Genomic DNA, 20,875 nt, shown 5'->3' on the forward strand with positions numbered 1-20,875 from the left:
GTTTGTTGCATTTTTAAATTAAAATGTAATTAAAATTTGACACATTTCTGTTTCATTTTATGAGTCACAGCACTCATACAAGTAACATCAGTGCAAAAGATGCAACTATAAAGGCAAAGCTTAAAATGTTTGCCAACAAGTAATTTGATGCAGTTTTCTCTCACTATACATCATTTCTGAGTCCGTCAGATCCTCCATGTCACCTGTTTCCTATTGACACTGAGCATAAGTGAAAAGCTGCCTCGTGCAGCTTTCACTGCACCGCTAAACAGCCATCTCATCACCTAAGCAGTCCGGCAGGCTCTCTGCATTCAGCACATTAAAGAGTCGAACGGCTCCATCGGCTCCCACTCCCTCCCCCTGCCCCCAGCTGTCCCGGTCATCACTCTCATCTGTGTTTGACTCGTATTCTGATCCAATCCCTGATTCCCTGAAACGAAGCAGCTCCAGAGCTCCCAGGACTTGCTCCCCCAACAGCGAGTTTTCATCCAGGGCCCCATCGCTGGGAGTCTCCCCTGTGTCCTGGCCCTGCTCCTGGCCGTCTGGTCCCCGGGAGGAGAAGCGGAAGCACTCAAACCGAACTCCACTGCCGCTGAGGCCCAGAGAGGTGGTGTCGGTGCTTGGAGAACAAGGCCCAGGAAGGGCTGAGACCCAGGAGCTGTCACTAATCTGGAGCGTGGATGGAGCCGTTAGTGGCCCTGTAGATGAAGAAGGGGTGAGGGGTTCACGGGGGCCGCTAGGGGGCTTGGCACGGAAAGTTATCTCCAGTAGACTGTCCTGGGAGCCCACTAAAGATGAATAAAAGAGAAATGAAGAGAGATGAGGCACAGAAAGACTTTTAAGTTATCACACTTAAACAGAGACACAGGCTTTAAGAAGAGAGGTTGAGGCGAGGAAGATGAGATTAAACGGAGTAGGATGACTTCTGTGCTGACAGGGTTTGATAATTTATGACTATATGGCAGCATATTGCCAGTGGCTAAATGCAGAGGGGAGAACAGAGAGCAGCACTGAGCCCTCTGAGAGGGCTGCCATGGGATAATTAATTGCGTGCCAGAAGTAGACGAGAAAAATGTGCCCTAACAACAGGATGGAGAGGAGTAAGAAAGAAAGTTAGAAGAAAAGAGAAAAAGGAGAAAATGATGATTTAATGACAGACAGTAAGAGGGAAAAGCAGAGTAATAGACGAAGATTAAAGGCAGACAGACAATATACACAGAAAATGAGAAAGGAAGACGAGTGGCACGTCGGGATAAAAGCCATAAAATATCCACTCACTAGATGTTAACTGGCCGGCGGCTTTAAGCTCAAGCTCCTGAATCTGTTTGACTAGCAGTGAAATATGTTGCAGCAGGTCAGTGTTCTGCTGCAGCAGCCTCTGCACTCGGGACTGGGCCTCAGCACGTGCACACACCTCCACTGATAGCTGCTCCTGGAGCACGTGCACCTGCACAGAGCAACGCTCACAATATTATGAACAGACAGAAACAGGGTTCAGCTGAACTGCTCAACCAAATGAATGATGTTTTAAAACTCTAAATACCTGACCTCAAACATTACCTGTTTTTGTTTTCTTACAGTATTTGCTCTGGAAGTTCTGTATCATTACTTTAAGGTGAGTCATATTACGCCACCCATGTTCTAAAACTAATACAAACAGTGACTCTGTTGAACTTTTTAAAGGCTTGGCACAGATGTTCACTGTAAATAGAGGAGTTTGACTGAAAAGCTTTGATGAAATTCTACAGGAGTAAATTCTGTCAGTACCTGTGCCGAAGCTGCCAGTGCCTGCTGTTCCTGCTGCTGCAGCTGCTTCTGAAGGAGCTGGACCTGGTGCTCTGCAGAGCAGGAGGCCTCAGCTGCAGACTGACCCGACACAGAGGCTCCGAGGAGGGGTGAGCTCAGCAAGAGAGCGGGGACGTCGGAGACCTGCAGCAGAGATGACGGTAAATTGCTTGTAAGGATAGAAGTTATTTTACTTCCACAGCTGTGGATGATGCTACTGTGGAGGAGCAGGAAACAAAAGAACAGAGTGATGTTCTGAGGAAAAGTCAGAAAAAAATGAAAGTGTAGGGTTGGATAACCAACAGTCATGCTAAATGATGAAGGAATAGTGGAAAGAAAAATATATGGAAGTGTGTGTGTGTAGAAACGTGTTTGTGAAAGCTGTTTAAAAGCTGACAGCCTGTCTCTGCAGTCTGAGCTCCTCAGAGAGTGAAATGCAAAGAGACTCCACACTGGCAGCAGAGAGCCTGTCTGCTTTCATCCTGACAGAAAAATCCAAGAATTGGTTCTCAGATATGGTCGCTGCTTGATGTTCAGGGCCGCCTAGAAGGAACTTTGTGATGAACTGTTAAATGTATGCAAATTCACTTTAAAGTTTTGCACCTCAATGCTGCAGGTGGGAAGAATGGATTGTGGGAAGGCTTGTTTCAGTGCATCATCTACTGTGACTAAACAAAGAACTTAAAACAAAGATAACGTGTTTGTGTAGCTCCTTTGAGAGATGAAGGAGAATTCATTGCTTTTCAATGGGTCCACTGAAATTATGGAGAAGAACACGACATTATCTGATGGTAAATGAATTCTGCTACACAAGATGGAATCACACTGAAGTGATCTTCTCCTCTCCTTTTAGCTCAGTTTCATGTTCCACCACAGGTGAGAAAACACCTGCTTATTTACACTACTACTGCTTTAAATGAGGTGCTCCGAGGATCCATAACCACAAATTAGTCAGACTGTTGTACTGTAGGTCAGACATCTCCTGCGTAAAGCAACAGTTGTAGCATCATTTCATCTAATTATGACGATGGCGCTTTAATATGGATTTAATCAGTGAATCTATAAATAGATCTATAGATCGACTGTATTGGCTGCTGCTGGGCTGCATGACTCACACAATTATGTTAGAGTGCTACTATGGGAGAGCAGCCATGAAGGACAGGACTTATCTGTCATGTCTGAGAAGAGGGGGATCAATATGGCAGACTCTCTTGCCATTAATACTCTGCTGTGAAGGACACTTGACCTTCAGATAAAACACAGCAGAGGTACATCAGAGATCTGACTTTACACAATGCTGCAGTCATATTGTGACAGAACAGATAATGAAAAAGTTAATTCCCTTGTTCTTGTGTAGCCGCATAATTGGATGTAATAACTGTTCAATTTAAACCACTTAACTCCTCACCACAACAACACCTGTTCTCTCTGTTGGGTAATAAAGCTGGCGCTGCCTGGGTGGGAAAATGAGCAGATGAATATCAGAGAGCCCACAGAGGCTTGTCACTAGAAAAACCTTGCTGTGTTCTCATCAATAAACCATATGATCACATCAATATTGAAAAGGCTCGTGGAGCATTTCTTCACAAACAACCCTTAAAAACACTCTTATACTGTGCAGCTCTCACTGCCGTTTTCCGATCTTTGTTCGAGGTTTTAATTAGGGTTAACGTTCCTCTGTCAGAATGCTTCATTAACAGCACATTTCTGCCTTTTTAGATTTATTGTTTGCATATATTGGAAAACATGCTCAGTCAAACTACTTGTTTCTGGTGTTTGGGTGGATTTGTTTGTCGAAATGTTCATGAGGATGACTTTTAACCTAATAGTGCAGCAAATAAAGGTGTCATATCTGCAGGTTTATTGGCTTTTATCAGCATCTGTAATGATTCTACACCAAAAAAATAGTGTTGCTGCAAGGATTTAAATCATTCTAAGCAGTGTTACTGCTCAGATTTTTTTACTTTTATTTTTAGTTTAGTTTGAAAAGATTTTTTATGAAATAAAAAGTTGCTTCATTGTGAAGGTAAATGGCAGTCAGCAGTGGCCCTGCGCCTTTGTTGCTGTGTTTAGTGTCATAATCTTCCATAAATCCCACTTTTCTCTGTTGCGTCATCGCCGCCGTTTATAAAATCTCTGATGATTCACCGGAGTGATTAAAAAAACAGGGCTTTGTGTGAATGATGTTGTAATGATGAAGGACAACTTCAATGCTTTACCTTCTCATCGTTTCCAAGGGCCTCATCCTTTTTGCTCTTCTCTGGGTCTGATGAAGAGACGCACTCAATGCTCTCCTCTGTTGTGGCTTCAAGGTCTGTCTCCTCTGACAATGCAAACCTCTTCTTTGCTGCAGAGAGTCCAGATGCATACTCATAGGAGAGATTTTCATGCTTTGTGCTTTGCAACATGTCTACAGGCAGTGATAGCAGCCGCATGAGCGAGCAGGGAGCCATCAGAAGAAAGGTCTTTGATCAGGGGCTTACACAGATTACCAAAAACTATTTGCAGCTTCAACATTGCAAGTAGCTAAAGAAATAGGTACTGGATGATATTTTCTCAGAGAGGTGCATCCAGTGGAAACTGTTTCTGCAGGCTTTGTATGACTTTGAATGTGACAGAAGGAGAACAGGAAGGAGAAAGACAGGAGGGGACTGGTTTGTAGATTCAGTGTGTGTGTGTAAGGTGTGAGTCACCTGGCACTGCCTCCAGCTCCTCCGCCTTCCCCTCTTCATCCTCCTGCTCATCGCTTTTCTGTTGCAGGGTCAGCTGGTGACACACATCAAACGCCTGACCCACTGTCCGCACAATCCTCATGGCCTGAGACTGTGAGGGAGGAGGGTGTGTGTGTGATGGGGTTTTGTGAGCAAGGGCAAGAAAGAAGCAACAGAAGGAGAAGTGCAGTGAGGGTGGGTGCAGAAATGATGGTACACCACAGGGGATATGATGAGGCAAGAGAGGGAAGTTTTGAAAGGTGCACGAACAATGTTGGTAAGAGCAAGAAGAGGATGAGGGTGGAATGGGAGATGGAGGCAAACAGGAGGAGAGATGAAAACAAAAATCAGCACTTTAGCTGCTTGTATTTCCACTGTATTGTTGTATTTTTTACATCCTGCTGTCACAATGATGCATTGGTCTACTTCAGATTCACTGGGAGTCCAGAGGAAGTCTGTGTTTTTGTAAGGTGGCTCAGTAGGTGTGTCTGCATCATGTAGGCTGGGTCAGCTTAATTTGGACTAACCTAAAATCCAAGGCCAAGCTTTTGTTAGAAAACAGCTCATGCATGTACAATTTACACATCCTGTTCAACTGCAGGCAGCTATTCAAGATGATAATGAGGCAGTTTGCTTGTTTGCCCTCTGGCAAGGTGAATGTCAAGTTGGACACGGCAAACTTTCTTTTTTCACACTGACAGCTGTTTCCAACAACTAAAAGCAAAGGAAATGGATCTGCAAAGATTTATTTTCCATCACATAAAATTGTGTAAAACATTAACAGGCTTTTATAATGCTCACAATAGCGCCTCCTCCATTTTCAGAATATAACTTCATCATAATATAGAGGCAGCAATGCCAGATGCATTCTGGGTTTTGAGGTTTTTCTACCTTTCTGGCAAAAGAGGATACTTCAACCTTTTTCCTCTATTTGTTCTGGTCATGCAGCACCGACAAGTTTCCTGATCAATTTCAAGGTTTCATTTTTTTCTCCAGCAAAAACATTATAAAGGACATTTTCCACCATGTCCTTCCTCAGCCTCACTAAGGTGATGTTTTCTTGTTTTGAACACTGGCAGCCTCAGAATCCATTTATTGCCATCTGCTGCAGGAGCATCATCCTGCCTCTGATATTCAGTGAATATGTCAAGGTAACTCATGCTTGAGAAGTGGTTCAGTCAAGTGAAACAAAATAACTCAACAATGAAAACAACAATACGGAGAGGAAATTGATTTTAACCCTCCATCGATACAGAATTAAATTTTGCTTTAAAATTGTCAAGTTGAACTGCTAACCCTCACAGGGCCAAACACAACAGACTGTGTTGATGCACAGAGCTGACATCTGAGCCCTGCTGCGCTGCAACGTGCCGTGATGAAAGTAAATCAAATCTCCTCTTATCAGCTGGTCCATCTCCTCCTACTCAGCACACATGCTTAGTCTGCAACACCCAGATAAGGCTCTGCAGGCCCCGGGGAGGTAGAGGCACCCCTGACCATGTCCCTGACAATGTGGTGGGTGTTTCAAACCGTGGTGCTGAAAACGTCTTTGAGTGGTGAGTGAAAAATCCCCTTTTCTTCTCACTACCCACTACAATGATTAGTATTCAGCTTCACTAAGTCACTGTCTGTCTGGTATCCATGGTGAAGGGATGGGAGTCAGCGTCGCTGATGCTCCGTCTTTGTCGTTGAGGAAGAATCGGCTCTGCTTGATATGCAGATATGTGGAGGACAACATGCCTTCCATTTCAACACATTTGATGGCTCTGACTCTCAGGTAGTGGGCCATACATGCAGGTCTACACATCAACGGGCTTAAGTACCATCACAAGCTGCATCATACTGTGCTAAGAATGAAACGGAATGATGGCCTTACTGGAGTTCATATTTGTTCGCAGCACACTGGGAGGATAAAGAATGAAGAACTAAATCCATGATAAGACCCAGAGCAACAATATGTTTGACTGTCTCTCACTGTCAGCTGTCCTGTTGTTCATGCCAAAGCACATGTACTGCTGCAGGCCTATGAAAGCTAAAGACATTTGAAGTCTTTCACATCATTAGGATCTCCCTGTCTGTTCCCTTTGATTCCTCATTATGTGATATGGAGTCCTCTGATTATTACACTGATTATTGAAGTCATTTCTGATTTGCTCCTAAATTAATGAATCTTTGACCACTCTACAAAATCTGATTGGGAGTTACTCATTAACTGAGTGTAACCTAGCAGCTACTTCCCCATTCATTCCTCATTTGGTCCCTGCAGCTGCTTCAGATTCTGCCTGAAAGACTGCCGGTAGGTGTTTCAATGTCTATTCCTTTAAAAGCTTCCACAAATACTCACTGAGGATAAATTATTTACACCCTTCCACCTAGAGGTTATGGCCCACTGAAATGAATAACGGCAACAAATAGTCTTTGAATTAAACATTAGGACAAGATAACATGGTCAGCATCCACTCCTGCAGCCAGTGTAGAGTCCCTTTGTAAATTAACATACGTGTCTTTTGTGGGAGGAAGCTGGTGTTCCTGCAGAATACTCACACAGGCATGGGGGAAAAAGGCTCCACCACAGCACCATACTGCCCCACTGTCCAACGTCTTTGTCACATGAGATTGTCAGCACAGCGTCTGCTGACAGTGTCTCTGTGACCTCACAGAAGGATGTTAAAAAATATCAACATTTTACTTCCATTCCCTAAATGACATGCAGGTCAGGGGGCTTCTTGTTCCTCTGATAGTCCGCTATAATCTTGGTGCTGTTCCACTATTCTACAGTCAATTCAAAAAAAATGAATTGAAGACAGCATGTTTCTGACTGTGGCTGCAGCCTTTTCTGTGTGGAGTGCAAACGCTTTTCCCTCTGGGTACTCAGACTTCATCCCATATTCCAAAGACTGTAAATCGGTTGTAAGTATGAGTGTGAGTGGTTCGTTTGTCTCTTTGTGTTAGCCCTGCAGTAGAGCCAACCTGAACCCCATTTATAGCTAGAATAGGCTCCAGCTTCCTGTACAGGATGAAGCAGGTTAGAAAATGGATGGATGGACGTTCCTGACTGAAGACATAGAACTGCACTAAAACTTGACTTGGTGATTTAATTTTAACTTGACTGCAGATAGCGGTCTGCCATTCACCTGCTGATCCTGATGCAGCTCAGAAAAGCATAAGCATCCAGCCAGTAATGCTGTTGTCACAGTGATGTTTTCAAGTCATTCTCTGTACTGTGTATGAGTGTCTAGCTTCACATGTTTGTCAGGAGTCCAGCTTACCTTCCTCTTAGACTTGAAGACATTGCAGCGGAAAATGTTGCTCTGTCCATCCCTCGCTATGTAACTGAAAATCTTTAAGTCTTGAGCATCATGTGAGACGTAAAAGATCCTGTTGAGGAGAGAAAATGCATCTGATTAGCTCAGTGGGATTTTGATTAGGGTATTGATTGAGCTTTCAGCTCCTTGTTTTTAATAGAATAAAATCACTAAGTCTCACCTGTAGATGGGATCCTGTGTCACCAGCACAGTGTTGTCGTCCCATGACCACCCTTTTCTCTGTTGGGACACAGAAACGCATGTTCACAGTGTTCACAGGAGTTTTTTTTGTTAAATGTTCAATCAAGGCTGACCTTCTTTTTGCGCAGGATGACTTTGACAGCATCAGTAGATACAACAATGTTGACCTTCTTTTTCTTTATGTTCTTCAGCTTGAATTCATACTGTGGAGAAGGAATGAATCAAATTAACATTCAAGGTTGTCCAAAAACTGCCATCATACATGATGTGACCAGCATTGAATATCAAACGGTCCCACCGAGATGTAGATCTTTAAACAAGATAAGTGATGTATCAGAGAAGAGAGAAGGTGTCATACAGGCAGGGATATTTTTGCTGGTCTCCCTCTCCCAGGGGAAATCTGACACTGAGTAAACATTGAGAAACTGTCAGTTTTTTCGTCTCTGATAACTCTTTAAGCTTTCAAAGGCAGACTTTCCAAAGGCATGCAGACATGTGTGGGACACTTTCATCCCTCTGCACGATTAATGCTCCAGCCTGTACCCGCTGCCTCTGCTGCAGGCTTAAACTCCAAATATCAGGGCGCAGAGATCTAAGAACAGCCAGGATTTATATGAGATAACACGCATTGCTTCAAAAAACTAATTCCAAGACATCAGATGATTAATTGATCAGAAGAAGTTCTTAGAAATCACACAGACCATCAGCTGGCAGACTTGGATATTCTCTGTCATGTTTTCTTTGGTTTGTGTGAAATAACAACCCAGAGCCGTCTTTTATATTTCAGTAATGCTGTAGCTGTCTTCTCAGTAATTCATTGACCCGTCAAAATAAAAGACATTATAGGACAGTGTTATTAGCAGATTCCAGCCCTGTAAACCTGCGACCTGTGTCCTTGTCATGTGCTCCCAGCCGGGTAATCCATCTTGGTGGGGTTCTTTTTCCACATGAGGACTCGATTGTAGATGCTAAGGTGAAGGAGACCGATCCCTTTAGTGTGTGTGTTTGTGTGTGTGTGTTATCAAGGCTCATGCAGACACACAAACTGGGACAAGTGGACCATCCATCTCTGCACACACTGATGTCGGAGGGAGATGAAGTGGATCGCAGAATGTTTGTTTGTCTTATTTTTTTAGTCATTCAGACTATCTCTCGCACAAACTAACCCCACACGTCACCTCTGGCTTATCTCTAAGCCACTGTGAGCACTTAAAGGACAAGTTAGTGCTTGAATATTCAGCGTCTGTCTCGCCCCTAGAAGCAGAGACTCCTAATTACTACAACGCTCACAAACAGCCTGACATTTTTCCACTCTTTTATATAATCAGTTTATTTCTCACCCAAATTTACTACTGTGTTCATATTTTGATTTTAATGCAGTCTTTTTGAAGCTTTTATACATAAGCATGTTGCAGCTGCTGTTTTTATGTAAGCGGCATTTAACTAACATCTGTTTTAGCGCAGTACAATTTATCGTTGTAGCGTTGTTTGGGTGTGATGCTTCGTTGAACTGATTGTCAAACCTGCAGGCAACATCTTGATAAAATTGTCTCATTTTGTAAATTCAGTGCCTATTAAGGTTTCTGGTAAAAAAAAAAGGAAAATTCAGACGCTCAGTACGGTCAAATGGCCCTTATACTGTACTGTCCTGCCAGGGAAGCGGATTAAGTCGTCTCTGGGTGTCAGTGGGGATGTGCCCGACCTCTGAGTGACACAATAACTTGGTTGTTAGATTAGATCTAACAGCTGACAAGCAGCTAAATCCTCTCCTCCCTGTGCAGTGACGCGACAGCACAGTGTTTCCAGGCGTAGCACGCGCTCAGTGAAAGGAAGCATGTAACATACTTTTTTTCCCTGAAGGTATTAACCTGTATGCTGCGGATGAAGCTAAATTTTAGCCGCCAGTGTTTGAACATGCTCCTGACAGCACAGACAGGTGATTTACATGTGGAGAGGGTGCTGGGGGCTTCATGTGTGCCCACGTTGATGTCTGCTTTTGCTGTGTGTTAAAGGAGGCGTAGTTACAGAGGTCGAGCTCAACCACTCATTCAATTGTCTTACTCTGATTCTCCTCATTGCAGCAACAATCTCCATCCGGCTGCCGGGGCGACCCACCTCCAAACTGCCAATGTACTGCAAAATGAGAGGGAGAGGGTTAAAGAATGAAGGAATGAATGGCACTGATTGCTTTGAGTGTGCTTTGTTGTTTATGCCTATTGTGCTGGCTTTCGTTCCTTCTTTTGTTTATAAAAATCAAAACAACAAAACGTCACAAATGGTTGTGGCAAATAATTTTACTATAGTTAAATTAATTCTTAGGATTAACTCCTTCCAATCAGACTGATGTACGACTTACACAACACTAAAACTTACAGAATATATACTCTCATGGGATTTTTCTGCAGTTATCCAAACGGACAAAACAGCTGGCAGCGTGCACAGTCATGGCAATAAAAAGTCAAGCTCAGCAAAAACAAGCAGCGCATAAACATTAGAATCATTATAAAGTGACAGTGACACACTCATCCCTCACATCAGTCTTTGACATGATCCAGGTCTGGAAGCCTAACATCCCTCCCGCCTCTCAGAAACGAGCTTCTATCTGTTGCAGGGGCTCCTTACCTTTGCCTCGAAGCAGACTCCATGCTGAAACACATCCTCGTTGTGCATGGGGATCCTCAAATCGTGCACGTCATCCACTAAATTGTACTTAGTTACTCCTGGCATCGCTCTAATGGTAGCAGACTCGCCCCGGACACTTGTTTTACGACAGCGCTAGAGACCTGCAGATATGCGCATCTCCACCGGCGCGTTCTCCCTCCCCACCCCTCTCATCGGAGGAAAGACGCGTCACTCCAGAGGTCATGCGGTCAGCGACCGATTGATTGGTTGATGGGTTCAATTAACCCGCTGATCGGCGATCGGTGAGTGCACTCACTGACCCGTTTATTCGACGGACGGCGGAGAGGCTGTACGTGCCGCCGCCGTTGTCGCCGCCGCGGGGTCCCGATGACGCACAGGTTTCTCAACACATGATTGTTTTTTTTCTTTTGAATCACCGCGGGATCACAGTCAAAGATCAATTATCAGAGTGAGAGATCAGTGTTCAGGAGCCGTAGGTGCTTGTCAGCCTTTAAACTGTATGTGAGACTCTGCAGATGAAGGAGGACTCTCCCTGTGTGTAGCAGCTGCAGCTGGTGTTTGGTTGTGTGACACCTAGTGGCGTCACAGGGAACGGAGCCCCACACTAAATGTTTCCCTGTGGATTCCAGGAGCTCCCAGGGGTCCGTAAAGGGAAAATTTGTGCAAACTGAATCCACAGAAGTAGCCTATAGACAACAAATCGCGAAACAATATAGTGACCATGTAACACAATAGACAACACATCTTTCAAGCTTTTGGAGCTCTGAAAGGGAATTTTTGGCTTATTTTCTTGGTTCCCACGTATATTGCCATCTTTAAAATTGAGTTTTATATTGTATTTGTAATGTGTAATTAAACAATAACCCATGTTTCATCAGACAGGGTCAGCAGAAAAATGACTATCATTGTAAAACAGGTGTAAACCATATTATTAAACAGTACAGAGCGTCTTACAAAGAATGAGTCTGCAGCTTGTTTTTAAATCAATGACTATTAAAACAGCCAAAAAATGGTGCACATTTGGACTTGGTAGTGTACATGATTACACCTGATGGCCTTTGTATATGTAAATACTATTACGCTGTTAATGTATTTATTTCACCAAATCAATACATATGTCATATTGTCTGGTGCTGTCCATAACATTGCAGTTTGATAGACTGTCTTACCATTGAAGTCTGTTTTCTTTGTAGTTTTTTAAAACGATTTGCTGAATGGTTGTGTTATGTTAAGTAAGTGGAAACACAGTGGACCCCCCAAAAAAGACCTTAAATATGCAGCTCCAGAACCTCAGAGATGTCTCTGTGGTCTCATCATTATCATCATCTTTCACACAGCCACAGCCATTAGATTCTCTGTTATCATATGATTTTCATTAGAGTAGCTGTAAGATGGAAACATTGTGAACCCTGCAGCTTTGCTCTCCCTCACACGTTGTTCCTGCTCGGACGTCAATAATGCTGTTTGTGCAGCAGGTGGCAGCAGAGCACTTTACACGTCACAAGTTGTAGCACCCAAACATTTACTTCTTAAATCGAGCATGCTCCTCTGAACTCTCTGTGTCCTTCTTTATCTTTTTTGGTGTGTAACTTGTGTTTCGCTGACCTGAGTCAGGCACCACTCAGTGTAATTGTTGTACTTTGTGTCTGAGCGTACAGCACAAAGAGACTCCACTGACATCCAAATGAACGGCCTGTTCCGTCTCCTCCTAATGTCAACAATCCCTTACTTACTTTTTGGCACTATTTTCTGGGTTCAAAATGTTCTCTGAGATCACACTTAAAGAGAACACAAATACTGCAGGAGGCGAGGAGGTCGTCATCTTCTTTAAATGGCCTCATTTGAGTAATAGAGGTGTTTCCATGTTGAGACTTTACTGTATTCAGAGCCCTAGCTCTTGGCATAGGCGACATAGACGTTGCACTATAGTCTTGCCTAGGGCACCACAATGACTAGTGCCAGCTCTGTATTTGTATTGAATGCTGCACAGACAATAGCTAAAGCTTCTTTTATTGCAGCATGAGCTGCGTGTGCGTCAGATGCCCATGTGTCTTCTTATCTCCCTCTCGTCTTACTACCTGGCATGTGAGCAAGGAGCTGAATGTGTTGGTGGTTACAGTATGCACCACCTTTTTTGTTGTTGTTTAATTTATTCCGCCTGACACACATGTTAACCTGTGTTTACAGACCTTTTATTCCTGAAAGACTGACAGCTGACAGCCTGATTTGTCAAACTGAAGACAAGCCTGGGTTGACCTGTTCTGTGGCTCCTCAGTGCAGCCGTGATGCTAATGTAGTAAAAACTAAAGCATTAACACTGAATCAGCACTATTTCCTTGATTGCCATTAACATCTCTTTGACCCGTGCACTGGGCAGTTGCATTTATATAATCTGGCACACAGACAAATATGAATCAGGTGTTTTGTTGATATCTCAAAACTGGCATGAAACCAAGTGCAAACTTACATGAAAGCAGCTGCTCTTCATAGGTCAATAAACACGCAGCCTGCTGTGTTTGTCAAAGCGGCCGAGTACAAAGCTGACCTTCCCATAGACCCCATTACCTCGTTACTGTGGAAGCTACTTAGTTATTACCACACATTTTAATTATTCCCATGAATGCGGCATGCTGTCACACTACTTCCTATGTTCTCTTTGTGCTCCACTAAAAGACAAAGCTTGATGGATATTTAAATGCAGCAGTGAATGTATAACTTCCTGCTGAGTTAAGTTACATCCATTGGCTTTGTTAGAATAAAAGACAGCACTGAGCGTTCATACAAACCATTTACCTACCTCACTGTGACCATAGACTAGATATCTACAGATGAAGCATCTGCAACATCACCCACAGCTTTCTGAAGAGACCCTGGAGGAGGCTCTGACCTCTGCCATATTGACAGCAGACTGAGCCTTCCACCGGGACACCTGTCTGTCAGTCAGAGGGAGCACAGCCATAATTATACAAGAGTTTAAGTCTTAATATAGTTAAAGCAAGTGAGTTGTCAAATGTCACCTTAAATAAATAAAAAATAAAAAAATAAGGTCATCAGAAAGGTAGACCAAAAGCATTTGAACTTGTTAGAATCTGCTGTAAAGTTGGCCATTTTAATATGGTAGCCTGGGGTGACTGACTCCCCTCTGGTACCAGCTATGTGAGAAACTGCAGATTTCCACTTGACCATGACATGTGATATGACCTGTGCTCTAAGTCCATCAGTTCACACTTGGCATTAGAAATTTTACATCAACATTAAATGAACACATGTAATCAGATCTCACATCCTTGTTTTTGTGGCAGTGCACAGTAATGCAGCTTGATAGAAATGTCTTGGTATGGTTGTGTCCCAAACGAGCTTTGAAGAAGTGACTGTATGCTGTATAACTGTACAGGCGTATAGGATTATTATTGTCACACTTACACACGTGTAAATCAGTCTGTGGTTGATTAGGCAGCCTTTCTCTGTGAGTATCTGTGAACAGGCCACCTTGGAGTCTTGGCTCCACACACATCTATACTAAGAACTGTTCTATTGACCCGGGCCAAATGAGGATGCCATGTCTGAACAGGGTCATAATAAGACTGCAGCTGAATGTTGTTATTTAGCAGAAGGAAGATGAAGCTGCAGCTGCTTTGCAGATCAAGCAAATGACACATTTAATGTGGCAATACTGATGATTGGAACCTGTAAAGGCAGGCTAGCTTCTTGGTGTCAGTCTCATGCTAGGCAATGCTGGCCAGCTGCTGGCTGTAACCTGATATTGGATGGACACAGTGGTATCAACAGGCAAGAATGTTTTTATCCAACATGCCTCTAATGAGCCCGTTGGCCTCAGCTAGATGTTTTGTACATATTTACTTTGTGTTTCTCTATGACTTAAATAATCTGCTTAAAAGGGGACTTTGGTCCCATCTAAATCAGACAGACTGTTAAGCTTTTATGGTTTATGATTATTGCCTCCTTAGGCCATGTAGAGTGCAATGAGATGTAATAAACAAAACAGAGACATGGTGAGAAACACTGCTCAGAACTAAACAAAGTGAGATTTACTCTCCTCATAATTTGATGCAAATCCTTCTCTGACAGTGTAATTATGGGAATAAAGACTTCCATGTTTTGTGCCTTAAAATGTGTTGAAACCTATGTCGACAGCATCCTTCCTTTAAATTTAAACTAATAGCAAACACATGTAGGTGAGTCATCATTTCTGCTCTGTGTGCCCTGCTGGCTTATACACATCCTGTCATGAAATGTCAAGCAGATGTTGAAATAATATTAGTCTTTTTTTCACATTTCCACATTTTAGTTGCACCAGTTCTAATTTCTGCTATTTTTTTAAACTATATATATATATATATATATATATATATATATATATATATATATATATATATATATATATATATATATATATATATATATATATATATATATATATATATATATATATATATATATATATAACTTTAATGATGCTCTTATGGTAATGATGATTATTTCAGAGTGAAAAACGCTGGAATGGGACCACTCGGCTTTGCTGGGTTTGTTGTCATGGTAACCCTGTAACCATGACTGCAGCTCTTTGTTTTTATACCACTCCACCAAGTTCGAGCTCTGTTGGCGATGCTATTAATCACCACTCACACAAAAAAATATGTTTTAAAATGAGTGTGCTGACTCATTTCCATGGCTGAAGTGGGCACCCTGATGAGCCAGATCCACTGTTTAAGTGAGCTTTTACCTCTTTTGTTCTGGACAACATTTCCTCCTTCCTGACACTTAAAGCTGGCCACTTTACCTGATCCATGCTTTGGAAACACTCACATGAAAACTACCTGCCTCTCCCATGCCACCTCATTTAGGTCTGTGTCTGTCTGCGGTAACACTGTGCGGCTGACCTCTGTGTTTAGACTGATGTTTCTATTTTTGCATGTGTTCTTGTAGTTGTCATTATTTATGGCTGCCCTGGAACTATTTTAAACCTAAAACTAAAATCAACTTTTGATTATACCTCACCATAAAGGACGAAGTGCAAATGTAAATGAACTAAAATTACACTCAGTCACTGAAATTGGCAATTTTGCATTGCAGGTACAGACGTCCCATGGTGGCTTGTAGGACATTACATTTATTCTGATGCCTAATGAGTTGGATGAAGATGAGGGCACTCCTGCTGCACGTTTACATTTCACACTGTTAGCAGATGCATAGATTTTTGGTCTCTGTTTTAATAGAGAATAGTGGAGTGATGAAAGAGGAGATGGAGACAGGAAAGATAGCCTGCAATAACTCAGGACATGAATCTGTGATCGCTATAAACCACAGGGTTGCTAACATGGTCTGCAACTCGTGTGGCTTTTCTTATTCAAGGCCGCTGCTTGTGTAACTGGTTTTCCAAGGGCTTGTATGTAACAGTCATTCTTCAGCTTTAGATCTGAGTTTAAGGTGTGCTAGGACGTCCAACAGGCTATAACCTCTAGTGTTGTGGTTACAGGTCTATTTACATGAATGAGATTAAATTTTGCAGAGGAACCACATTTTTAAAGAAAAGCACAGTGTTTAAATAAATAATAAAAGCGTCCTTGTTTATGAAAACACAGCAGTGAGTTGGTGGAAAGCGGTGAGATGTCATTTTAACGCTGCTTTAAGTGGCTGTCAGATGGTATTTGTGCCTTATGCTTCTGCTTGGCTGCTGCTCTCTTGTCTTCTTGCCAGAAGAAACTCCAGCAGTTAAAATCATGTCAGGAAAGTGTCACCAATATCCAGGAGATTTCCACTATGCTAGTTTAGGTTTAGATGCTATTTTAGAATGACTTTTGTAAACGTTGAGCTTAAATGAGGGTCATCTAAGTGTGTTTGACTGATGGAGCAGTAATGTGGACACATTTAGTAACACCTAGGTTATATTTATTTGTTAATTAGTCCAGTATATGACATTTAAAATGTCCTTCATGACTCTGATGTCCACACTTATATTTTCCTCTGACAATACATTGATGATGTTTTCATTGGTAACAGTTTCTATTTGTGGAGTTTCCTCATTTTTTCCAGGAGTGTTTGGACTGAGCCAAAGCCAGTACAATAGCAGCACGATAGATTTGCATTATAATGAATGGTTTTATAGTCAACCACCTCAAAACAACTGTTTAATATAGATCAGATGACCTTAATAGAATAATAAAGTCTTTATTTTTGTATCCATGTCCAGTGGAGTACCACACATAAAACACACAAACTGAATAAACAACAGAAATATCTTTCAGTTCACACTTTTGTATATTTTACTAAAGTATACTACCAATATAACATAAATTAAATATATACAGCAAAAAAGTATACATAGAAATAGGAACTAACTCATAAATACACTTGGACTGTGACACATTAATTCATCACTGAAGAAAAATGCTGCAGGATTGGAACACCCTTATGAGTCCTTATACAATAGTTCAAATGGTAGTAGTTCAGACTGCTGTACATCCTTTTGATCAGACCATATAAAAAAAAATATTAAAATCAAAATATAGTTTGGCCGCCCACATGCAGCTGTGCTCGATCAAGTCTCCATGTGTTTCTGCTGTTTTCCATTTGGTGGCTTATATTAGGGATGAATCATGAACATCTGCCCAACGAAAAACAAAAATTGAAAATCATATGAAGAATTAGTAATACTGTGGCATGTGGACTGTAGGTGACCGTTAATCAATGCTTCAAAGTCCATCTGTCCTCTGAGGTAAAGGGCAGGAGTTTCAGTTTGCTGAGCCAAAAAACAGAGCAGTGTATCTTCACTTAATCTCAATTACTGTATGGCTGGGTTTAGAAGAGGCCTCTTTACTCATTACCTCTGGCTGAAATGACGGTGAGAAAGAGGGATGGAGTGCAGAGATGGCCTCTGTCATTTTCCATGAGTGTCAGAGCGGCGTTAATGACTTCAACCTCGGCTCTTTAGCGGCTGAATGTTTGAACAGGAGTCGTTTGTTGCAGAAGGAAAGCGCAGGATGCTGAGAGAGGGTAGGGAGGCGGCGATGATGGATGGAAGGAGCGTGGAGAGAAGGGGCGGATTTAGAAGAGGGAGGGGACGCTTCTGTGACTCACATGCTGAGTGGCTGCTAAGGTAGTAAACAAACCTGGCTGTGGAGGTGCACAGTAGGTGGCTGCTGTATCCATGGAGACCAGCCCTCACACTCGGATGCATCCATGCAGAATGAACTACACACACACACACACACACACTCTCTCTCTCTTTCTAAATCCAGCTCTTTCTTTAAAAGTTGACTTAAAACTATTAGAATTAAAGGAAAAGTTCAACATTTTGTTAAATATATGAAATTATTTTTTTTAATTTTTTTTAGACTGACATGAATATCTCAGTGTAGTGGCTTTAATGTGATAAATCTCTGTCTCTCCCCAAACAACAGGAGAGACCTTAGTGAAAAATATCACATTCAGGGCTACCAAACTATCTACATGCTGCAAACTGAACAATAATGGAGGTGAAGTTGAGCTTATAGGCCACACTGGAGAGTCCACTGACATGATGCTTAAAAACACAAACAAAAATCCTTCTGTGGCAGCCTATTGTTTTTCTTCGTGTGGCTAGGTAAGCTCTCACCGATCATTACCTAAGGCATTATTTTAAGTGGCTGACTATAAAGGGTTTTAGCAGACTATTTACTTTATCCGTTTTCTCTCTAATTTGAGTGGTAAAATGTAACATTTCTATATTAACTTCTCTCTAAACATCTCTAACAAAGTCAGTACCTTGCTTTGTATAACTTATATAACTTATTTAGTGAACATTAAAAACATGGCACTGACATGTTATGTGTTGGGTCATTTTACTGCTCGGCATAGACACTTTAGCGGGTGGATATTTTTCCAGTCTGTATGCAAAATAAGGCTAATTGTCCCCTGACTGGTTTGACATTTATCTGAGAGTATATAAGTGGTATTAAATCTCTAAATTAAGTGTGTTTTGTAAATGTTTTCATCCTCACAATGTCCATATGGAGCCTGCTAGCACCTTTCTTTACTGTGTCCCCTTGTTGTGACAGTACAGAGGTAATGCTCACCATTGACCTCCTCTCCAGAGCTGGTGTTATTGAAATGATCACACAAACTAGCCCGCATTCAGACACAAACTCTGTCCTGTCATATCTTCCACTGCTGGAATCTCACAGAAAAAGAACCCATTCAGTCACCTACATGTGAAGTGGAACCTCTGAGGCCACAGATTACAGTGCACATGAGCAAGTCTTCTTCTTCCTGCATTCTTTTTCCTGTGCTGACTAACGGCGCCTCTAAAAATACCTTTTCCATGGAACAAACCAGTAATCACATGTATCAAGAAGTAGATTTATTCAATGCTTTTACTTATAAACACAGTACTTAAGATGAAAAAAATAACATATAAAATGCACTAACCAGCAAACATTTATTTATAGACATTTACTTTTAATAAATAAAAATAAATAAAGCTTAATGCTACGGAGAAACGTCTCTCCCAGTGGTAGTTCTGTTGTGCGATAGCAGCACACTCATGTCTCTTCTTACAGTACATGTGTCTGTCTGAGGCAGACGTTGCCTGCAGCTCAGTCTGTGTCAGTTTCTCATCACAGCCTCATACGTCCTTTAGCTTCCAGCTCAGAGTCTGGTCTGTGTGGAATCTCCGCTCTCCAAAACTCAGCATGAAACTCCGTGGGCTGAAGCATTTGTTCTCTTCTGAACCTTTCCAGTTTCCACTGTGCGTCAGTAAGCTTATGTCCCTTTGAGGAGGAATTGGGTGTTAGCCTGTCTTGTTCTTTCTGGTCAGCTCCAGGTACGTTGATGACTTGAGGAAGCGAGGGTAGCAGTCCTTCTCCATCAAGGTGTAGATTTTGGCCTGGGCCAGGTCGAAACAGGACTGACTGGGCTGCATCATGTTCTCCTTAGTGATCGCTTTGGTCACATGGTCAAGATTTACCTGTTGGTGCAACACAGTAAATTATTTATCAACATTTTCCAACAAAATCAACAACAAGAGCAACTGGCTGAAAGTGTCTGCTTTTAGTTATTTGCTGTTTACCTCTCGTGGTGCATCAGAACCGATGAACTCGTCATAGATTTTCTTCGCTTTGGAGGCCATTTTTGAAGGTTTGGTTACCCTGTAGTCCTCACATGCCAAGTAGAAAGCGATGTTTTCCTCACTGAACTGCGACACGAGGAATGCTCTGAACATGCACAGTCCATCTACAGACAGGAGAGAAGTAACAGTTAACATCTGAAACTAATCCTAAACTTTCTGGAAGAATCGGGCCGTCTGGTGAGGAGACTTACTTTGGCTGGACAACAGTTTCTCAAAGGACTCCTTCCATTTCAGAGGCTCCTCAACATTCAACCTGCAGAAATAAGAAAGACAATAATTAGGAACAATATGACAGAAGTGTAGTGTTTTTACTGGCACATGGAAGCATGATGTATGAAGGGCTCACCTCAGTCTGTCTGTTTTCTTTGCCTGCACAGTGATGCTGTGATCGGACTTCTGTAGTAAACTTCCAAACAAAGCTTTCAGCTCCTTTGCCCTGTGAATACAAAGAGAGAAAACATTACAGTTTGAAGGCAGTTAAATCATAACTCATACTTCATACTCAACTGCACCAAACTACAAACTCATGTCTTTAAAACAAAGCTCTCACCTCTCCAGGCAGGTGACAGGCAGTGATTCCAGTCCTCTGCACATGATGAGATGTCTTTCCGCTGTCTGGCAGATAGTTCCAAAGGCTTTGACACGTGTGTGTGTGTGGGAAGTGTGCGGTGTCTAACAGAGCTGCAGAGCTGTCTTCCTAGTTGTAAGTGAATGAGCTCTCAGTGCCTCCTGTGTGGGAGGGTGACTCTTTTATAGGGTTCCACTCTGTGACATCATGCCCCTCGGCCAATCAGAGGAGCTGTGTGGGAGGATGAGGAGACTCCTCGACGCTGATTTTCCTCCAGACTACTTCCTTACAGCTGAATAATGTGTGTGACAGAGAGTCACCGAAATTACTTCACAACTCTTAAGTGTCTTTGTGGTCATTCAGGCTGTGTGAATGTACACTGAAGTGCGTGCATGCGTTTATAGGGAACTGTCTGTGTTTGTTCCTGTGTAATTGTGAGGAGGACCAAACATTCTCACAAGGACAGAAAATTCCTTGAATCAAGAACGTTTTGACCGGTCGCTTGTTGGTGTTGAACCTCAAAATCACTTGAATA

General features: G+C 42.3%; 2 protein-coding genes across 2 annotated transcripts; both read right to left on the reverse strand.

Moving 5' to 3' along the window:
- Positions 1 to 208: 208 nt before the first annotated feature.
- Positions 209 to 10,761, reverse strand: LOC114449563 (carboxyl-terminal PDZ ligand of neuronal nitric oxide synthase protein-like). Its single transcript, XM_028427324.1, has 10 exons — positions 10,625 to 10,761; positions 10,064 to 10,135; positions 8,116 to 8,205; positions 7,983 to 8,041; positions 7,766 to 7,874; positions 4,479 to 4,608; positions 4,005 to 4,132; positions 1,768 to 1,929; positions 1,279 to 1,447; positions 209 to 788 (listed from the first exon to the last, which is right to left on the reverse strand). Exons 1-10 carry the CDS (start codon positions 10,727 to 10,729, stop codon positions 265 to 267), a joined length of 1,548 nt encoding a protein of 515 aa, XP_028283125.1. The 5' UTR covers positions 10,730 to 10,761; the 3' UTR covers positions 209 to 264.
- An 8,226-nt stretch (positions 10,762 to 18,987) lies between these two features.
- On the reverse strand, positions 18,988 to 20,480 carry rgs5b (regulator of G protein signaling 5b). The gene is made up of 5 exons (XM_028427616.1): positions 20,323 to 20,480; positions 20,119 to 20,208; positions 19,964 to 20,025; positions 19,713 to 19,876; positions 18,988 to 19,610 (listed from the first exon to the last, which is right to left on the reverse strand). The coding sequence occupies exons 1-5, from the start codon at positions 20,364 to 20,366 to the stop codon at positions 19,434 to 19,436; spliced, it is 537 nt and encodes a 178-aa protein (XP_028283417.1). The 5' UTR covers positions 20,367 to 20,480; the 3' UTR covers positions 18,988 to 19,433.
- Between the last annotated feature and the right edge of the window lie 395 nt (positions 20,481 to 20,875).

This window comes from Parambassis ranga, chromosome 17 (assembly GCF_900634625.1).
Source record: "Parambassis ranga chromosome 17, fParRan2.1, whole genome shotgun sequence".
NCBI lineage: Eukaryota > Metazoa > Chordata > Actinopteri > Ambassidae > Parambassis > Parambassis ranga.